This window comes from Haliotis rufescens, unplaced genomic scaffold (genome assembly GCF_023055435.1).
Source record: "Haliotis rufescens isolate VD_foot unplaced genomic scaffold, xgHalRufe1.0.p SCAF_13, whole genome shotgun sequence".
In the NCBI taxonomy this organism is placed as follows: domain Eukaryota; kingdom Metazoa; phylum Mollusca; class Gastropoda; order Lepetellida; family Haliotidae; genus Haliotis; species Haliotis rufescens.
Window position 1 is genome coordinate 11,916,214 of NW_025963813.1, and position 22,898 is coordinate 11,939,111.

A 22,898-nucleotide genomic window follows, 5' to 3' on the forward strand; every position below is an offset into this window, starting at 1 on the left:
TTTGTTTTGTCTTTATAAAGAAAAGAATGCAGACATTTTGGTCGTGATCAATACGTTGAGGGGAGATAACTTGTCAAGTTCCCCTTTGGTGTTTCATTGTCAGATTTGGTTGAAGAGTGAATGTTGTTTTATGCTACATTTAGCTACTGTCCAGACATATCATGGCAGTGTGAATAGTCCAGTCTGGGACAGAAAACATGAGGAATAACCGATAAGCTTCTATCGAAATAGGGAATACTGAGGACTTATTCTGCAGCATAATCCACAGGATCGCAAGCATAGGACCCATTTTGTGCTGGCGTCACTATTGAGTACTGAGGGTGCATTCAACCCCAGAATAAGAGACTAACATGGATAACAGGTTGCCGTTGTAAAAAACGACCCTTATTGTTCTTTAGACCTGTTCTGCCCAGAATCCCAAAAGGCGTTTGAAGTATGGTGAACAAGAGACAAAGTCAACTCTGGACCAGACAATCCAGTGATTGACGACATGAGCATCAATCCATGCAATTTGGGATACGATTACATGCATCAACAAAGTCAGTGAGCCTGACCACCCCATCCCGTTAGTTGCCTTTTACGGCAAGCATGGGTTGCTGAAGACCTATTCTCATTCAGATCTTCACGGGTCACTCAGGTTTTTACGAGATAGAACACCCTTGGAACTCATAAAAACCCTTGGACATGCCTTTACCTATTAATCCTACACTGCATTTCAATACACTTGTTTAAGTTTGTCAGCACCATACCCGCGCTCGTGGGTTTCACCGAAGTGGTAAACGTCTGAGACCTGCATCACTTCGGGCTTTCCTCCCACATTAAGCTGACACACCATGACATAACTGCAATACTGTTCAAAGCGGCGTTAAACCGAACGAACTCACTCACTACACTTGTTCAACGCAATCAACTTTAGAACATGAAAATGTACACTACTCAAAAGAAGTTAAAGAACTCATGATTCTTTCATCATACTTTTGTTAGTAGGGGTACGGGGTACTCGGGTTGGGTGGGTCATGAGTAGGACCCTGGTACCCACAGGACTTGCCCCCGGACCCGCGGTTAGTCATGTGAATTATTGTTTAAGGACAAAAAAATCACTTTAGCTCAGTGGTTACACTACATGTCCCTAATGTTCGCATTTCTGTCTGACGATACATCCATTCCTTTTGACTTGCATATGTTTGAGTAAAGACAACGCTTCAGTCACCCTTAATGTATGCATGATCATATCGTTTGATACATGCATCTAAACAGCTACTGCCTGGGCTGTGGTAAAACAGTTCCCAACTCGTGAGACCTGCAGTGGGTACCCGGGTAGGGTCGGGTAATAGGGGGTCGGATACCCGGGTAGTAGATTTGGACTCGTCCCAGCCCTTCTGTCATGTCAGATTTTGAGGAGTATGTACATGAGAAGTATGCTTTTCAACAAGGGTGGAAGCATACCATTACCCCTGGGCCCAAACTCTGGATCATGTGGAGGTCAGGAACCAGTGTGCATGAGCTTCAACAAAGAAGTTGTTTGAAATTAAGCCTGGAAGTGAAGGGGTCCTTGTCCTTGTTGAGATTTAGGAGGTCCCGAGATTTAAATACCATTGGAGTACCCCTCTTTCTTAAAAGTCGGGGATATATTTATATTTCACTCATTGTAAAAATGTAAAACTGAACAATAAATATAGAATACTATACAAGCTCCCGTGTAATACCAATTTTATGAAACGAGTGAATAGTTCTGCTATCTGACGAGCGAAAGCGAGTCAGATACCATAACTATTCACGAGTTTCATAAAATTGGTTTTACACGGGAGCGAATTTAGTATTTTATTTATTACTGGCCATTTATAACGTTTTTAGGATTATACTGTTGAGTGTGAATAGGCTGACACCTACACGATCCACGGCATAATCCAACTGAGTTTAACACAGTAAAACTTCAAATACGTCAAAAGTTTAAACGTATGAATTTAATACCATCCAACGGTTCACCTTTAGAATTCAGGCGTCCGTTCCACAAAATTATCGTAGCGTTAAGGTTATCGCAACTTATATACTTTTAACTTAGACCAACGACTGTCGTCGCGCTACCGTACGATCGCCTTGTGGAACGGGGCCTTGCACCTCAAAGTTTACAATCACGTCACAATACCCGATGACGTAATTTGTGGAATTTTGTTGCAAGATCCTTTGGCGAAACAATGCCATGTGACGTCAACCTAGCAACAAGGTTGCTGGGGTCATCGAGTGTGTATAAGCTCCTCTCAGTGATCTATCATCTCCACACGCAATGTCGTTGAATAAGCCAAGGGATGTTGAGAGCTTTCAATATTTGTTCATGAAACGTGTTCCGAGAGTACATAAGCACACGTTTTGGTATTACACAATGTGTAATACAGCTGTATGTTTATTAAACGGGTGATCTCTTCACGGGCAAGTAATTAAAGCCTCTTCTTGTTTATGAGTCATGATATCAGTGAATTGCAAGTCACCTCTACAATGTTATTTACTACTATAACTTAGCAATGTTTTAATTTCAATTTGGGAATTTGTACTGACAATTGCTTGGAACTTGGGGGCTGCATGCATATCAGGCTCTGAGCAAATCTCAACAAGTCCCTGGTGTCTCTTTGGACTTTCCACACGTTAAACGGATATAACTGTTATGTTACTGAAGTACTGTTCAAAGTTGTGATATGACTGAAAAACAACATAAAAACTGGGATATAACTGAAATAATGCTCAAAACTGTGATGTAACTGAAATACTACATAAAAGCTCTAATATAACTGAAATCCTGCTCAAAGCTGTAATATAACTGAAATACTGCTCAAATCTGTAATATAACTGAAATACTGCTCAAAGCTGTAATATAACTGAAATACTGCTCAAAGCTGCAATATAACTGAAATACTGCTCAAAGCTGTAATATAACTGAAATACTGCTCAAAGCTGTAATATAACTGAAATACTGCTCAAAGCTGTAATATAACTGAAATACTGCTCAAAGCTGTAATATAACTGAAATAATGGTCAAAGCTGTAATATAACTGAAATAATGCTCAAAGCTGTAATATAACTGATATAATGCTCAAAGCTGTAATATAACTGAAACACTGCTCAAAGCTGTAATATAACTGAAACACTGCTCAAAGCTGTAATATAACTGAAATACTGCTCAAAGCTGTAATATAACTGAAATACTGCTCAAAGCTGTAATATAACTGAAATACTGCTCAAAGCTGTAATATAACTGAAATACTGCTCAAAGCTGTAATATAACTGATATAATGCTCAAAGCTGTAATATAACTGAAATACTGCTCAAAGCTGTAATATAACTGAAATACTACTTAAAAGCTGTTATATAACTGAAATAATGCTCAAAGCTGTAATATAACTGAAATACTGCTGAAAGCTGTGATATAACTGAAATAATGCTGAAAGCTGTGATATAACTGAAATACTGCTCAAAGCTGTGATATAACTGAAATACTACACGCAGCTGTAATGTAACTAAAATACTACATAAGAGCTGTTATATACCGGAAGAATACTCAAAGCTGTGATAATCACTCAGTTGTGTCAGCATGTTAACTTTGTAGGCCACATTAAGTTTTAGTGGTGACTTTGGCCATAACCATATACTTATCCCCTATCTCCCAGCATGTATATGAACAAGACAAACCAGTGGCCGATAGCATGAGCAACAATCCACACCATCTGATCTTCATTTGTTTGGCTCTGACCTGACCTGAGAATTCCACATGGATGTGCTAAGTGTGGCGTCAAACAACAAACAAACAAAACATGGCTGCTATTAAGCACAGCTCTCATACATCTATTGAGACACTTTATTAGCAAATGTACATCTGATTTTAGCTGACAAACAAACAACAATATAATCAAGACACAAAAGTTAAATTGACAATATATTTAATACAATTAATACTTTCCTCATCCACCCGAGGTACAGGATGTATCCTTGATGGAGGAGACTCCTTTTCTTCCATACCTCCAACTTACGATTAGATGTAGTAGAATAGCATGGACTTTCCTACATATACCATTATACATGTATATACATTGTATTAGGCCAGACCAATTGAGGTACCGTATTCGACGTAATAAGCGCCCACGGCAACATTTGCTAAGATATTGGCGAGTGAACAATCCCAATTAGCACTCCTTCCGATTGATCAATGTACACAAGACTTATTGATTCATGTATAATACGCACTTGTGTGTTATATGCACCCTTAATTATGGGCATTTAATTCTGGAAAAATATATCTGTTGCACATAAACATTTCAGGCTGTCAGCATAAACCACGAAATTTAACTTTCAACTCTGAATTTTTCACCAAAATAACATTCTAATAAGAGCCCCCTTTTTCTAATTTTGAGAGCGCCCTGGGCACCTATTACGTTGAATACGGTACTTGTTTTACAGACTTTTATCCCCTAACTTGAAGGCAGGAGGGAAAAATGCATATGAAAATACTTTTTAAGAAATACTGTTACTGCATTGTCCCTATGTACTGTTTTTTCTTGTGCAAAATACACAAATCATTTGGGAGAGTGGGTGGGACTGCATGGTTGGGGCCGTGGTGGGGGGGATATGCTATCTTTTCATTTCACAAGTGGAACTGATATAACTGCACATTTGGAGTAAAAAGGTTATCAGACCAGGTGAAATTGGGTTTAACGTCGCGTCCAAGATTATTGCACTTATATAGCGACGTGCATGCACGTGTATGTGTGTGGCTGCTTGTACTAGTCCGGACTGATGCCGATTTATAGTGCTAGCACACTGAGATACCATGCCGCAGTTTAACATGAATACCCCACTCAGACACAGTATACTGACTCCGAGCCGACCAGTCCTTGTTTTAGCCCCTTAATGCCGAGCGCCAGACAGGGTAACAACAAATACCATCTCTTAACGTCTTTTGGTATGACGCGGCCGGGAATCGAACCCCGGACCTTCCGCTCTCCAGGCGGACGCTCTACAACTAGACCACGGAGGCGGTCAGATCATTTTGAATGCACATGGTGCCTTGTTATATTGGTCTGGCCTTACACTGATAACAGCCAGAGTAACAGGGTGGCACAGGTGGCCCAGTTGACTAGGCGCCATGATTTGCTTTGCAGAGTTGCATACCTTGGGCACGCCAGAAACCTATGATTGTTGGTTCCAATTCCGGTTCGACCCGATTATGTTTCTAGGTTTGTCAGCACCATACCCGTGCCCGTGGGTTTCACCGAAGTGGTAAACGTCCGAGACCTGCATCACTTCGGGCTTTCCTCCCACATTAAGCTGACATGCAGCGATATAACTGGAATACTGTTAAATGCGGCATTAAACCCAACTCACTCACTACACTGGAAATATGGGCTTGGTTTTGATGCAATGTTACATGGGTGAAAATTCAACATCGACATAAACACATTTGTTCTCCAGTGTCAGCTTCAATTAGGTGGAAAAATCTTTCAATGCAACTCAGGTGATAACTGTGTTTGCCACTGTCAAACTTTGGTGAAACCAATGAGCATGGGTAAGGTGCCGACAAACCAAGGATCATAATCAGGGTGCATCTGGTAAATCCTGGGATCAGTGGATCCTGGCATGAATTTCAAAGGACACACAACTGCATCAGCAAAGTGGTGCGCCACAAACATGTGAGACCACTGAGCCCTCATCGGCCATTCCTTTTGTTTTGAAAAGAATGTTAAGAAATTTGGGTGTGCTGTATTATCGGTATATTGGTAAACTGAGATTCATTCTTTCAACGATTCATATCTAAATATAATTTTTTCATGCTGGATATAGCATGTATAGTGGGTGATTTCAAATAGCGATTTTTAATAATAATAATAATAGGTCCATTTATACTGCGCCAGTTTCCATTCACCAAGTTAATGCTCATGGTGCTACATAGTTTTAGCAAGTAATGCTAATGAAAGGCTTGTATTTAGGCAGTAGTTCTGTGAGATATAATGAGGTAGCATGTGTTTAATGTTATTTCCTTGCCAAATGCCTTCGCTGCCCAGCAGCATGCCTCCAGGGTTCCAAGATAGCTGCGTATTTATTGACGGAGTAAACATCACGTTGTGCCAGCATCTTGCTTTGTTCCATTTATCAACTTCAATTCATACCATAATGAATAAGATTACATCTGAATTCAAAATTGAGAATTATACAATATTGTGATACATACCTCAATATGGCCTTGTGGATAGCAAAATATTGTGATACACTTTTAACCTCCAATATCCATCCCTCATAAGAAACAAGTTGCCAAGAAATAAATGAAACATTTCGATCATCTCAGAACATAGCACACAACATTATCCTGATTACAGCTAGGACTTTCAACAACGTTCATTGAAGCAGGGTCCAAAACTAAGTTTGAATATAGATAACCCATTTTGGACAGGACATTTATCTTTACATGTGTGGGCTTCCTGCATATCAAAGTTGATGAGTTCAGTTACAGATGTATCTTATAGCTGGTTTCATCTAGTGGGATCTTCTCATCATATCCTCGATGCAGGCCGGTCAGGATGTAGGCCAGGTAAAGGGAAAAACCAAGCAGGCCAAGGACTAGAAGACATGTGTTTTTGATGCCCAGCTCACAATAGAATTCATACCAGACACTTGGAATCACTGAGGATCTGGGTGATTTAACATAGCTCGAGGCAGTGTTTGTGAGTGAACCTTGTGATGTACTTTTCTCCTTCTCAAAGTGTTCGAACAGGTCAAGAGTATTCTTTGGGACTCCTCGTCTCTCAGCCAAGAATTTTGGGGTGAAACCCATCTTATTTCTGAAAAAAATTATCATTGTCACTGATAAATCGTAGCTATGTACTGCTCTGCTTTTACTATCTGAATATATATGGTTTATGGTGGAAAATATATAGATGCGAATTCCTCATTCAGTAACATTAATGATTAATGATTATTTACCACCAGTCTTCACAATCACTGTCAGCGTCACATTAAAGAATTTATATCCCCCAGCATGCCTAGTTCACAAACAACTTGCCTTCAAGTTCACCAAATAATTCAATTGAAAGTGTATGTTGTCAAAATGAAAAACACAAACAGGTGCAGTTGGTAATCGCAATAAGTTTGACCGTCCGAAAACCTATGATTTATATTTCGTCGGATCACAGGTTTTTAGGACAGCATCACACAGACATTGTAAATACTCAGATGATGGCTTGTTTTCAAGAGAAAGTTGTCTCTTATGAGCAAATGAGATGGGTTTTTTTCAGTTGTTCATGTGATCAGAGAGAAACTACGACCGTTTCTTAAGCGTCTGAAAACTCATAACACGGGGTTACAAGAAATCTGGGTAACGAAACGCCCTGAGAGTTATCAAATTACCAGGATACTACCAGAATAATAAAAGACACAGAACCCTACAGAGAAGAAAAGGGGTTATAGCGAAAACGTCACCGGGCGAAAACGGCACTGATTGGCAAAAAGGGACATCGACTCAATTGAAAACGGCTACTATTGCCTGGCGAAAACGGCACCTTATTTTTTTACACCTTGGTCAAATAAATGATAATAAACTTACATAAAACAAGTAAGAAATTAGCCCCTTCTCCAATTTACTCGACGACCCTTATTGGTAGGCGCAGTTAACTTATTATGAACACTATACGCTTTGAAGTTGTTTAATGTTTAATATGTCAAGGACTGATGCTGACCGTGCGTTAACATTAGCTCCCATTTCCACCAGTGTCTCCACGGTATCGATGTGACCGCACCAATGAAGCGGCGTGTTTCCTTGGCGGTCCTCAGCATTCATGTCAGCTCCACTGTTTATCAATAATCGCACCATTGCAGCGTGACCTCGACATGCTGCCAAATGTAACACTGTCCGGCCATTTGCGTCGGATTCTTCGAGACGACAGGTGCCCGTTTCAATTGCTGCCGTTACTTCCGCTACATTCCCGTCTAACACAGCATCACGAAGAACGTCACCCCTTTCCATAATGTCAAACGAAAAAGGATTATCGTAATTCTCCATTCATGACCAGTATTGGACCAATAATAGAGAATGTTGCTGAGTTAAACTGTCGAACTCAAACTAGGAAGTAAACGACCGGAAACGGAAGTCTTATATAAGCCCCTTAATACCATAACAAAAATACATTCTAGCTAATTTCCAGATTGTCTTGAAATAAACATCACATTTGATATCTTTAACGCATTACAATTTTATTCCAAATTTATGGAATTTCTTGGTTTATCCAATCACTAACTTAATATTCAATTTATTTGACCTAAAACTATAAGTCATCTGTGTTCCGTTTCTACCGTACGGGTTGGTGGTGTCCTGGGAATATGGGATTGGAAATATCTCATCTATGACGGAATATGAATCTGAAAAACTTCTTCCAAGACTTCAATCCAAGGTTTACTTGTTTTGTCACTCGGCGTCTCTTGATATGTTATTGTTTCATGCACATGGAAACAGTGTATTCATTCAGTTTACTCGACAATCTCATCTTCAGTGGCCTTTGCGGAGTAGAAGATCGTGAATAGAAAACACACGTTTGAACGATTAACTTTTCTCATGATAGATTTTCCTACACAGTGTGACGGGTTTTTTACATGGGCCAAACGGTGTTGTTGTAGGTGTCACCATTGAAAACCATTACCTACCCCATTCTACAAGTTTTATAACTTAATATTGTTTCATCAAACACCATCAGTTAATGCAGGAGATAAACATATCCCAGTGTATGGAGAATGTTCTGGTGTTTTCAATGCAAATACTTCTTGTGATATGGAACACTTATGTGACTCCAGAGTTAACATTAGATGCAAATATTCACATGCATATTTGCATCAGCCATACCATACCTGATTAGTTTTATTCTCAAATAATGATTCATGACTATAGATTAGGAATCTAAAGGAAAAAACAAAAACAAACAAATATTGAAAGACCTTGTTGCCAAATATTTCTATTCAATATCTACCTATTTTAATAATACCACAGGGGCGGTCGGGTAGGCGTGGTTAAAGCGTTCGCACGTCACGCCGAAGACCCGGGTTCGATTCCCGACATGGGTACAATGTGTGAAGCCCATTTCTGGTGTTCCCCGCCGTGATATTGCTGGAATATTGCTAAAAGTGGCGTAAAACCATACTCACTCACTAATAATACCACTTTGTAGGCTACCTCGATTCCAAGGATCATCTGCCAAGATCTTGGTGTTTACAAACAATAGGTCACACGACCATTATTTTGTGGAGAATATTTATATCACTACATCCACAAGGGACATACCCCCAGCTACCCCTGAAAAATTTGATTCTGACAGGAATTGAAAGTGTTGACATCCTTTCCTGAATCGACTAAGGAATCAAGATTTTTATCCAAAAGATTATTCAACATCGCATATGCTGAAACAATAAATGGACTTGTAGTTGTGTCTAACCCTGTTACAGCTGTGTATGACTGTGAACACTGTTATGACTCCTCTAAGGATTCACAGCCCTATGCAAGTCATGAAAGCAGACTTAAATTACACAGGTGGTTACAATTTTGAATGATTTAAACATAACGACGATGTGTAACCTGTATGATTATGCAGAGCTCCAGATAAGCTTTTGGTGTTGTGGGTATTTTATCCATGCATTTTAAAATCATTGGGTATCAGTAGTTCTATCTGGGTATTCAAATTTCTGTTACCCACTAGTTTTTACACATGTGGGTATTTAAGTTAAATATTTCAAAACATTATTCATCTAGTCCCCGCAAACTGGTGGCGTGTGGGTTCGAGATCTTTATAAGACGATACTTCCACAAGAAAGTGTGATGGCAAATGATCATGATGTAACTGTCATCGTGGAGTTTGGCAAGCTTGACAGAATGTCCGTTTATAATTTCAAAATAAGTTGGTGATTTGCTAATCGAATACGCAGGGTTACTTCACAATATTTTGATGATACGCACAAGTTTTATTTTTGTAGCGTATCTGTACTGTTCGTTGCGTATTTGATACGCTTGGATTTTATTTTACTGCATATTTCTGCATTTCTGATGCGTATTTTAAGCAGATACGCAGCTTATCTGGAGCTCTGATTATGTGTCAGTGTTCCCTGACAACTTGGATTAATATCATGCTGTCAACCTCTTGATTCCCTGGCTTAGACACGATTACCGTATTCAACGTAATAAGCGCCCACAGCGATAATTGCTAACATATTGACCAGTGAACAATCCCAATTAGCACTCCTTCCGATTGATCAATGTACACAAGACTTATTTATTCGCGTATAATATGCACTTGTGTGTTGTATGCACCCTTAATTATGGGCAATGAAATTCTGGAAAAATATAACTATCGTACATAAACATTTCAGGCTGTCAGCATAAACCACGAAATTTATCTTTCAACTCTGTTTTTTCCACCAAAATAATATTCTAATAAGAGCCCCCTATGTCTAATTCTGAGAGCGCCCTGGGCGCTTATTACGTCGAATACGGTACCTGAACCAGGTACGTAGCATGAACCCAGTCAGCAAGCCCGACCACCAGATCCCCTTAGACACATTTTGCGACAAGCATATTTGCTTTTTAGGCAAGCATGGGTTGCTGAAGACAGGGTATGAAACTCCCAAAGATTTCATCCAGACCACAGGACTGGCTAGCTGAAATACTTGCCAGCCCTGACCAAAACCTGCCTGCCCACTATATAATCATATGTTTCTCAGGATAAGCTAACGGGATTTCTTTTTGGTTACATTTTATCATTCATCTTTACATGTGAATTAATGATTATCATCGGGAAATATTTAGAATATTGTCACATATGAAATATAACCCGACTGTCGGGCAGGGGGATTTGAAAATCTGGCAGCCCGAGTTGAAATCAACCCGTCTCGGACGGTCGGGCAGGCAGGCAGGCAGGTATTTCGAACACTGCTGAAGACCTCTTCTACTCCAGATCTTCACAGGTCTTTTAATGTAATGGTGTTATAATGATGCTAATCATGCTAACAGAGACTTTGTATTTCAGTAAGTTCCTGGTCTTCTCCTGCTTGTTGGTGTTCTCACTTCTGTTCGCTCTGCGTCAAGATGACTCAATATCATGGAGCTATTGGGTCATATTCCTTCCTATCTGGCTGTGGAAGGGCACCGTCATAGTTGGTGCGTCTGTGGGAAGCTACGTGTGGTGGAAAAACCCACATTATAGGTGAGAGGTCAAGGTCATGAAACAACACAATACCATTTTCAAATTTGGTTATGTTGTACCAGGATATTAATAAAACTTGGGACTGAAACATGTCTTTTGAGGTTAGAATTAACTTCAGGACCTTCTGCACAAAGTGATCACAAGCTAGCTATTAGTCCCATACTGTAACATAGACGTACAATGAATGTAGTGCTAAGATTGCTTTGTGCACATAGCCCTTTAGACTAACATCTAGTCTCTGAAATGAACATATCGTACAGAAAAAAACAATTGTTCAGTTATCTTAATAAAAATATTATAAAAAGGAGCCTAGTGACTCTCTTCATTTTCAGACTTGCCAAACATTATAGACTTGCATGGGCTGTATTTGATATATATTTGTATCAGGGTCTGTAAGACAGACTAATAGCCTGATACTGCAGTGATCTAGACTTGCCAAACATTATAGACTTGCATGGGCTGTATTTGATATATATTTGTATCAGGGTCTGTAAGACAGACTAATAATCCTTCGTAATAATCACCATGGTTAGTGTATCATCGTCAAAGAACCAGCTGTTTGATTGGCCAGTTGTCTTGTGAAAATCCATACAAATCCGCTGGATGGAAAGTACGGCTAAAATGGTGAGAACAACCTTCTTAGATGTTTGAGGTATGGCTAGTTCGGTAGAATCTATTTAACACATGGAATGTCACAATAGTAACCTGATGACACAGGAACTCTTCAGCATTGTCAGTCCATTAAAATCTGATGTGCCTGGTCAAACTAGATTTCGTTTTACACATGGAACATGGCAATCAGTGGTGTTATTGGCACACATTTTCAATATACATGATCATCACTCCACATGAGTCATCATGACAGCCATGTACAGTACACAGTTGGGTTGGAATGTGTAGCATGCTGCTCAGCACCTACGCTATACAGTAAGCCTTGCTTTGTATCAATACATGCCTTCATCCAGATGTCATGTCATGGACTGATGCTCACCGTGCGTTAACATTAGCTCCCATTTCCACCAGTGTCTCCACGGTATCGATGTGACCGCACCAATGAAGCGGCGTGTTTCCTTGGCGGTCCTCAGGATTTTTGTCAGCTCCACTGTTTATCAATAATCGCACAATTGCAGCGTGACCTCGACATGCTGCCAAATGTAACACTGTCCGGTCATTTGCGTCTGATTCTTCGAAACGACAGCCTGCATCCAGATTTGGCTAATGTTAGATATTTTGACATGTTTCTCAATTATCTTGGTGTTAAACGTAGTGGGAGGTCAGTACATAACTTTGCCTGAGGCAGAATGAAATAAATTATGTTTCACAATAATAATAAGAAGAATAAAAATAATAATAAAAATAATAATAATAATAATAACAATAATTGTATAGCACAAAATTCCACATCACCAAGGAACATGCTGAATGCGCAGAAATCAATCACATTACATCCTTTACCACTTTCGTTTTCTCAGGGTTGCGGAACCATTAACCTAAATATATTCATAAGGTATGGCCTGAAGCATGTTAAGTCATGTTTTTGTCTAGACTAGCTCAGTCTACAGCAAGTGTCAGAAATAATTCTGAGTTGGAATAAAGAAAGGTCACGTCCACCGCCTCCATGGTCTAGTGGTAGGGCATCCGCCCGGAGAGCGGAAGGTCCGGAGTTCGATCCCTGGCCGCTTCATACCAAAAGACGTTAAAAGATGGTACTTGTTGTTACCCTGTCTGGCGCTCGGCATTAAGGGGCTAAAACAAGGACTGGTCGGCTCGGAGTCCGTATACTGTGTCTGAGTGGGGTATTCATGTTAAACTGCGTCATGGTATCTCAGTGAGCTAGCACTATAAATTGGCATCAGTCTGGTCTAGTACAAGCAGCCACACGTGCATGCACGTCGCTATATAAGTGCAATAATCTTGGACGTGACGTTAAACCCCATCTCACAACCACCGCTGTATGAGTGTATTAATCTTGAATGAGACTTCAAACCCCACTTCACCTCCCCTCATCTCTTTCCTGAAGTGTGTGTTTGTTGTTGTACAGGATGGAGGGCGACAGCTATGTACAGTACAAGGCCATGGTGATGTGCACTGGCCTTCACCTTCTGCTTCTCATGTTCGAGGTTTTAGCCTGTGATAATCTAGAGACGGAGAACCATTCGTGGATCCTTGTCTTCATTCCACTGATGTTTATGTCCGTCGTGTCTATTGGTATCTGTGTCTGGGCTGTCAAGAATGAAAGGTCTTTTGAGGTAAGAATCAACTTCAGGACTTCTGCATAAAGGGAGGTAACTCTTCCACACAGACCTAATTCTCAACTGTCCAACACTGGGCCATCATAATATGCGAGTGAGTGAATGAGTTTGGTTTTACGCCGCTTTTAGCAATATTCCAGCAATATCACGGCGGGTGACACCAGAAATGGGCTTCACACATTGTACCCATGTCGGGAATCGAACCCGGGTCTTCGGCGTGACGAGCAAATGCTTTAACCACTAGACTACCCGATCGCCCATTATATGAGAGATCACATATCATTATATGGTCTCTGAAGATATGTACTTCCCCCACAGAACTTTTTCGTGTAACTAGAGTAATGATTAACTGACATGTTACAAGTCTTCCAAATTGATCATCACTTGAAACCAGATAATTAGAATTGTTTAAGGAGAAGATTTCCTTGTACATCTGATCATTCAATCGATCATTTACAAGACAGGATGTGTACATTTTTATTTATTGTTTCAATGTTTGTGGTGTTTGTTTGTTTGATTATTATTTAATTATTGAATTTGTATTTCGAACATGTACAATTACATTACCTTATTTGACGTAATAAGCGCCCAGGGCGCTCTCAAAATTAGGAATAGGGGGCTCTTATTAGAATATTATTTTGGGTAAAAAAGTGAGAAAAAAATTTATGGTTTAAGCTGACAACCTGAAATGTTTATGTACGACAGATATATTTTTCCACAATTAAATTGCCCATAATTAAGGGTGCATATAACACATGAGTGTGTATCATACGCTAATAAATAAGTACATTGATCAGTTGGAAGGGGTGCTAAATGGGATTGTTCACTTGCCAATATATTAACAAATATCGCCCTGGGCGCTTATTGGAGCGGGGCGCTTATTACGTCGAATACGGTTTATCTATTCTTTGTGCTATCATCCCATGAAGGTCTCAGCAACCCTACATTTACCATTATTGTGGTAGGAGGCGACTAACAGGATTAGTTGTGTGGTTTGGGATTATTGACTTTATCCTTTCCAAAGGCTCATGATGTCAGTCACTGGATTGTCTGACCCGTGAAGATTCCAGGGTAGAATAGGTCTTCAGCAACCCATGCTTGCCGTAAAAGGCGACTATGCTTGTCGTAAAAGGCGACTAACGGGATCGGGTGGTCAGGCTCGCTGACTTGGTTGATACATGTCATCGATCTCAATTGCATGGATCGATGCTCATCATGTCAATCACTGGATTGTCTGGTCCAGACTTGATTATTTACAGACCGCCGTCATATAGCTGGAATATTGCTGAGTGCGGCGTTAAACAACAAACCAACCAACCAACCACTGGATTGTCTGGTCCAGAATAATTTAATTACAGACTGACTTCATATAGCTGGAATACTGCTGTGCAGTGTTGAACAATATACAAACAAACAAACCTCTTTGTGCTGTACCTACACTGTTTATCAGTGTGATACAAGAAGTGTAGGAAGTGAATATAGAAGTTAGACACATCCTTGTCAGATAAGTGGAAAGCTGAATAATTATATATGTTTGGCTCAGTAGCTTGATTTGCCACTTGTGAAAATTGTAAAAATGTGCCATGTTTTATGAAATATCATAACTGCCACGGAAACTTAATTTTGTGTATGGGAAATTGTAAGTTTGTTTTATGGTGGCACTGGTTAACCAATTATCTGAATGCAGAATATCGCATCTTAAGTGTGCCAGGATTCCATTATGGGGGATTTGAATCCCAGATTTTCCCTATTTATGATAATTATTGGTGTCTCATCAACATTGTCATGTTCATGGATTTCACCAAAGTGGGTAATGCATACATCACTGTGATTTTCCTCCCACATTAAGCTGACTTGTCATGGCATGAAGGCAATACTGTTCAAAGAAACATGAAACAGAACCACTCACTCATGTATATTTTTTTTTACAGATGGAGTTGTTTTGTTCTGTCAATGTTCTTCAGTTTATTTTTCTGGCTTTGAGACTGGATAAGATCATTAACTGGAGTTGGGTGGTAAGTATTCAATACTTCCATGCTCATATTTCTCAAATTTTGCATGACAATTGGCAAATACTTGGATTAGGAATCTACCCATGAAGATCAGGGGTAGAATAGGTCTTCAGCAACCCTTGCATGCCGTAAAAAGCGACTATGCTTGTCATAAGAGGTGGGTGGTCAGGCTCACTGACTTGGTTGATGCATGTAATCGATCCCAATTGCGTGGATCGTTGCTCATGATATCAATCACTGGATTGTCTGGTCCAGACTCGATTATTTACAGACCGCAGTCATATAGCTGGAATGTTGCTGATTGCGGCGTTAAACAACAAATAAACAAAACGAAACAATTAGGAATCTGATTGGTCAATAAGGGCCATCACAGTTACATTATTCATAATAATAGAGTGTTGCCAATATGTTGTCGTCTGATGGTAGTGTTTTTGTCTTCTGATGGTACTATATTAGTTGAATGCTGACTATATATATTGTACTTGCATGAGTTGTACTGACTTTACATATCTCGTGTACAACCCGGGGGCACGGGTGGCCTAGTCATCTAAGGCCCCACGAGCCTTGTATAAGAGTTGCGTCCCTTGTGCACGCCAGAAACCTGATTGTGGGTTCGAATCCTGGTTCGCCCTGATTATGTTTCTAGGTTTGCCAGCACCATACCCGCGCTCGTGGGTTTCACCAAAGTGGTAAAAGTCTGAGTCCTGCATCACTTAGGGCTTTCCTCCCACATTAAGATGACACGCCACGATATAACTGAAATACTGTTAAAAGCGGCGTTAAACCCAACTCACTCACTCACTCACATACTTCCCTCGATCTTGCTCTGGAAATACACAAATTCTGACTCTCGTTTTGTAAATTCAGTATGACACACATGCTAATATCATGTATATGATATCTCTATTTTATCAGTAAAATAACTGAACATGCTGACAGGAAAGAAACCTTGAGGAAAATTACTCAACTGTGTATATGCTCTTGACTTGTGGGTTTGAAACATTATACTGGTAGTGCAACCACATTTCCCATGTTGTGTTTCAGATTGTGTTTATTCCTATCTGGGTCGTCATGTGTGTTGCCCTCATCGGTGTGCTGTATGCGGTCGTGCTTGCTGTCATTCTTCTCAAATCACCTGATATTATTCCTGAGCAGCGACGAGGCAACATCTCCTCAGCAATTGGCTATTCCTTTCTCGTCATTCCTCTACTAGTATTCGAAGTAAGCTGTGCAGTAAATGTAGTTTGTGTATTTGTCGTAATTAGAAATCAGGAGTTTTAGATTACCATTGCCACGGCCCAATTACAGATATATTGGAAAGTCACCAGGGCCCACTTGCACAAAGTGATCTTAGTGCTACAACTATTGTAAGGCTATGTTAAAATATGGGAGTTACGATCATCTTAGCACTAAGACTATTGTAAGGCTAGGTTAAAATATGGGAGTTACGATCATCTTAGCACTAAGACTATTGTAAGGCTAGGTTAAAATATGGGAGTTACGATCATCTTAGCACTAAGACTATTGTAAGGCTAGGTTAAAATATGGGAGTTATGATCATCTAAGCACTAAGACTATTGTAAGGCTAGGTTAAAATATGGTTGTTACGATCATCTTAGCACTAAGATCGCTTTGTGCAATAGGCCCAGAACTGGAACATTGTTCAGTGAACTTTCAGTTAAATCCCACCAACAGTTTGTTTAAAAAAAAAAAATAGCCCCCCCTCCGCCCAGTTCATATCATTTTCCTATGAAATAAATTTCAGGTGTTTGTCTCGAAAGTAAACGTCAATTTTCATCGTATGAGCCATCAGTTTGGAACCAAAAATTGTTCATTGTGTGGTACATTTCCATACCGACGTCCTCAATCTCCAGTCAACCTGTAAAGATCCGGTTAGAATAGGCTTTCAGAATCCCAGGCTTGCCATAAGAGGCAACTAGGCTTATCGTAACGGCGACTAACAGGATCAGGTGGTCAGGCTCGCTGACTTGTTTGATGCATGTCATTGTATCCCAGTTATGTAGATGGATGCTCATGATGTCAATCAATGGATTGTCTGGTCCAGACTCGATTATTTACAGACCGATGCATATAGCTGGAATATTGCTGAGTGCGGTGGTAAACAACAAACAAACAACAATCTTCAGTCTTTAATTCAAGGTTGATTACCGGTTATGCCACTGTCAACAATATTCATGCCATATCACAGCGATTTGTATATGAATGTGAGTGAACCAGACAAGCCCCCAAAAAGTGAGCTGTTCTCACAAATTTGCCATTTCTACTGAAGTTGCTATTCCTGAATTTATTTTATAAGTGTGTGTATTTCAATACATATGTATGACATGGATGGCGGGTCACTGTGACCTACCTTCAGTGAGTACCATATGCTGTTGTTACATTGAACTTCACCTAGGAACATCATATTTGGTATATATGTTGGATAGTAGGGCTGGGAAGAGTCCAAATTTACACCCCGGGTACCTACCCCCTATTACCCGACCCTACCCAGGTACCCACTGTAGGTCTCAAGAGATAGGTTCAAAATATCTGATTGGGATTTTTTTTACCATAGCCCTGGCAAAACATATTTAGATACATGTATTTAACAGTCTGGTCATGCATACACTGAAGTTGACTTAAAGTTATATCTTTATTCAACCATATGAAAAGTCAGAAGGAATGGGTGCATTGTCAGAAAGAAATGGGAACATTAGTGACTTGTAGTGTAACTATAGAGTTATAGATGGTTTTTGTCATTAAACAATATATCACGTGACTGACCACAGGGCCGGGTAGTCCTGTGGGTACCCGGGTCCTACTCAGTACCCACCCGACCTGGGTACCCGAGTTACCCGTCCCAGCCCTACTGGATAGCCCTTTAAAATTTCTTAAAATGTTTGCAGTGAGGGTCGTGCGCAAGGTCATACACTCATTTTCTTATTAAGTTCACAACAACTTAAGAAGCGTTCTTTGTAGTTGGATGAAATTTGGTACATAGATACTCTTCTCCTTATTGTCGGGGGTCACACATGGCCCAGTCGTCTAAGGCGCTGTGATTCGCTGTGCAGAGTTTCGTCCCTTGGGCACGCCAGAAACCTATGATTTTGGTTCGAATCCCAGTTCGCCCCAAATGTGTTTCTAGGTTTGTCAGCACCATACCCGTGCTTGTGGGTTTCACCAAAGTGGTAAACGTCTTAGACCTGCATCACTTCGGGCTTTCCTCCCACATTAAGTTCACACGCCGTGATATAACTGGAATACTGTTAAAAGTGGCGTTAAACCCATCTCACTCACTAACTCCTTATTGTCGGTCATTGTGAAGGTGAGCACCCTCCCTCTGTGTTTATATATCATTGTCTTGCATTGGACATGTGTTTTAACAAACAGGAAGTGATGTCATTAAACTGGCAGCCCCATCTGCTTGTGACTTTGTTATCAAGGAAACTACAAGCATGATACTTTCTTTTTTAAAGTTGTCTTGCACTGGGGACCGCCTCCGTAGTCTTGTGGTAGAGAGTCTGCCCGGAGAGCACAGGTCCGGGGTTCGATCCCCGGCTGCGTCATACAAAAGATATAAAAAAATGTTCCATTTATTGGTGTCTTCCCTCTGTGATGCGGATGAAATATTGATACACACACCCATACGCTCATTCACACACAAAATGTAATTTACTGACCTTGAAATTGCAATTTTCAAGTCCAGGGGACCGTTCCACAAAGCTATCGTAGCGTTACGACTGTCATAAGTCTATGTTAAAGCAATGGGAGTTACGACTGACTTTGTGCTACGACAGCTTTGCGGAACAGGGCCCTGGTATTATAATTTATCCTCTTATAAGTATTTTTCCTTGTATTTCCAGATATTACTTGCTGACCGTATGGATAACTCTACAAATAACCCGAAAAACTACACGGCTGTGACAGTGCCCCTTCTCATGTCCCTCGTCACGCTGGTCTGTCTGTCCTTCGGGTCAAAGGGAGGCAACCACTGTATGTACCACTTCCTACTAGAACATTAGGTTGCCTGCTCCTACACATACTATGCAAAAGAAGTCAAAGTCCATCCGTTTCTTTCATATTCAATGATAGATAAAATATTGTAATGTGAAAGAAACTGATATTTTTTGCTTCTTTTGAGTAGTATAATTGGGCTACATATGTCTTTTTGTGAAATAATTATAGAAAAATGTGGGTTTGGCAGTCACTAGACTCAAATGTATAAAAGCAGCGTAAAATCCTAATGAAGCTTTTTCAGCATGTGTTGAAAGCTGCTACTTTCCGAATATGAGCTAATATATTTTCCAGGTCAAGCCTATTTATTTACATATTTACTGTTATATACATCTAAAACATTATCTCATTTTTTTTAAATCTTAAAATGTTCACTAATTTTGGGAAAAGCCCAATAGATTGACGAATAGATGAGTGAAAAAATATTGGTTACCCAATGAAAAATGTAATAAATCATTTGAAATAGAAACCCTAGAGTAAAAACTCAATTGCTCAAAAAGTTATCTGGAGCTCTGATGACATCAGGGGCGGTCGGGTAGCCTAGTGGTTAAAGCGTTCGCCAGTCACGCCGAAGACCCGGGTTCGATTCCCGACATGGGTACAATGTGTTAAGCCCATTTCTGGTGTCCCCCGCCGTGATATTGCTGGAATACTGCTAAAAGCGGCGTAAAACCATACTCACTCACTCACTCACTCTGATGACATCCCCTGAACATTAGGCTGCCTTCAGTGAAGTTTCTCTGTGGGGTTCACATTTCACTTTGTTGGTTATTCTCTAAATATATGTCAGACCGCCTCCGTGGTCTTGTGGTAGAGTGTCCGCCCGGAGAGCGGAATGTCCGGGGTTTGATCCCTGCCCGCATCATACCTAAAGACGTCAAAAGATGGTACTTGTTGTCACCCTGTCTGGCGCTAACGGCATTAAGGGGCTAAAACAAGGACTAGTCGGCTAGGTGTCAGCATACTGTGTCTGAGTGGGGTATTCATGTTAAACTGCGGCATGGTATCTCAGTGAGCTAGCACTATAAAATGGCATCAGTCTGGACAAGTACAAGCAGCCACGCACACGCCCAAACGCACGCACGCACACACACACACACACACACATACGTGCATGCACGTCGCTATATAAGTGCAATAATCTTGGACGCGACGTGAAACCCCATTCCACCTCATTCCCAATACATGTCATTCTTCCAGTTTGTTAACATTTATCTGAATTGAATTTGTTAAATATGTGTGATAAAAAGGTTTGGAAGTGTCCTGTGAAATCCTATTTTGTCAAAATTACCCAGTGTGATAGGATCATGATGGTAATTCTGCAAGTGGTTGTCCTGTCTATCTCCATCATGTCCATTAATTTTTGTAACATTTTTAACATTTTGTTCTAATAAGAGAGATTTATTTTCAGGGTGGTTTGGAATCAGAAAAGACTTTTGTCAGTTCGTTCTTGGGGTGTGTCCATTTCTCCAGGAATATGGAAACATATCCTATTCTATACAGAACAATGAAACTGAATCCGAAGAGAGTTCGGTGGACACGTCGGAAAAGTTGAAGACCAGCACCTCAAAGAAGGACCTTGTTGATGAACAGCCTCGAGCTGTTGTGCCTGTGTTGTCCATTGAGATGCCGGACTGAAACACAGAAAAACATATTTATACAAGATATTTTTGTGTGTTTATTGTCTGTTGTGAGCTGGAGGATTATATACTACTCAAAAGAAGTTAAAGAGCATCCAATTAGTTATATTACTGAGACCCGTGAAGGTCCAGGGTAGAATAGGTCTTCAGCAACCCATGCTTGCCGTAAAAGCCGACGAACGGGGTCAGGCTCACTGACTTGGTTGATGCATGTCATTGCATCTCCAATTGTGTGGAATGATGCTCATGATGTCAATCACTGTTTTGTCTGGAACTGACATGATTACTAACTGACCACCGTCATATAGTTGGAATATTGCTGAGTGCGGCGTGTACTCTTTTGAGTTATATATTTATTAGAGTACACCCACCCTAAAAAACTGGAGATCCAGGTTAGAATTGATCTTCAGCAACCCATGCTTGTTGAAATAGGCAACAAATGGGATCAGGTGATCAGGCTTGCTGACTTGGTTGATGAATTACGTATATCGATGCTCATGATGTCAATCAATGGATTGTCTGGTCCAGACTCGATTATTTACAGACCGCCGTCATATAGCTGGAATACTGCTGTATGTGGCGTTAAACAAACAAACAAACAAACATAAAACTGGAGGATTATCATGGTCTCTTCTCAACTCTCATTGTGACCAGCCAGTCCCCACGGTAGTTACTTTTTATTGATTTTACTTCGGAAATAGTTGATGCCTGGGTATTTGTACATTTTAATTGAGTGAGTGAGTGAGTGTGGTTTTATGCCACTTTTAGCAATATTCCAGCAAAATCGTGGCAGCAGACACCAGATAATGAATGTGAGGAATCGAACTAGGGTCTTTGGCGTAACAAGCCAACACTTTAACTACTCGGCCACCCACCGCCCTGATTCCAAATGACATTACAAGGCATCGGACACTCCTTGTCAGCCTGGAATGCAATGGTGTAATCATACAATGGTTCATAGCACATGCTTCCATGATAACTGAACCGGTCTGCTTAGGAGAATGTGGAAAAAATAACTAAATCGAAGTTTTACTGATACATATTGATCAAACTTTAATTAATATTGTATCCATTTACTCAAGCCCAATGGCACATTTTTCTAATTTAGGATTGAGGAAAATTTACTTATCAAGAAAAGAATTCATGCAAAGAGATTAGTCCAGGACATTTCCGGGCTTTCAATCACATTTAATCACATATCTAAACCAACACACTTTTTAGATATGAAATTTCTTCAAATAGCTTAATGTGGTTAGAGGAATTTAAAATCATTAGTGTAGACATATGAGGGCTTGGTGTGTGTCAGATGTGTCGGATTACAGGTTGACTGGTAGTATCAGATGTTGCAGTTTCTAATGCAGAGTTGCTTCCCTTAATCGTTCCAGTATCTGCTGATCATGGGAAAGAACCTCAGATTTTGTCCTGATAATGACCCTTGGTTTGTCAACATTTGCACCTTATGGGTTTCACTGAAATGGTAAACTTGTTACTTTGGGTGAGTGAGTTGGGTTTAACGTCGCTTTTAACAGTATTCCAGTTATATCGGCTTAATGTGGGAGGAAAGCACGAAGTGATGCAGGTCTTAGACATTTACCACTTCGGTGAAACCCACGAGCACGGGTATGGTTCTGACAAACCTAGAAACATAATTGGGGCGAACTAGGATTCGAACCCACAATCTTTGGTTTCTGGCATGCGCAGCAAATCGCTGCACCTCAGACGACAAGGCCACCCGTGTCCCCCTGTTACTTTGGCTGGGGC

At 40.3% G+C, this 22,898-nt stretch overlaps 2 protein-coding genes across 2 annotated transcripts; one reads left to right on the plus strand and one right to left on the minus strand.

Annotated features, from left to right (window-relative positions):
• Positions 1 to 5,253: 5,253 nt before the first annotated feature.
• LOC124139099 (ankyrin repeat domain-containing protein 46-like) lies at positions 5,254 to 8,111 on the minus strand. The gene is made up of 2 exons (XM_046506120.2): positions 7,716 to 8,111; positions 5,254 to 6,821 (listed from the first exon to the last, which is right to left on the minus strand). The coding sequence occupies exons 1-2, from the start codon at positions 8,036 to 8,038 to the stop codon at positions 6,488 to 6,490; spliced, it is 657 nt and encodes a 218-aa protein (XP_046362076.1). The 5' UTR covers positions 8,039 to 8,111; the 3' UTR covers positions 5,254 to 6,487.
• A 52-nt stretch (positions 8,112 to 8,163) lies between these two features.
• On the plus strand, positions 8,164 to 22,695 carry LOC124139098 (transmembrane protein 185A-like). Its single transcript, XM_046506119.2, has 7 exons — positions 8,164 to 8,426; positions 11,043 to 11,219; positions 13,261 to 13,468; positions 15,403 to 15,486; positions 16,528 to 16,704; positions 19,347 to 19,476; positions 20,909 to 22,695. Exons 1-7 carry the CDS (start codon positions 8,389 to 8,391, stop codon positions 21,133 to 21,135), a joined length of 1,041 nt encoding a protein of 346 aa, XP_046362075.1. The 5' UTR covers positions 8,164 to 8,388; the 3' UTR covers positions 21,136 to 22,695.
• Positions 22,696 to 22,898: the final 203 nt, after the last annotated feature.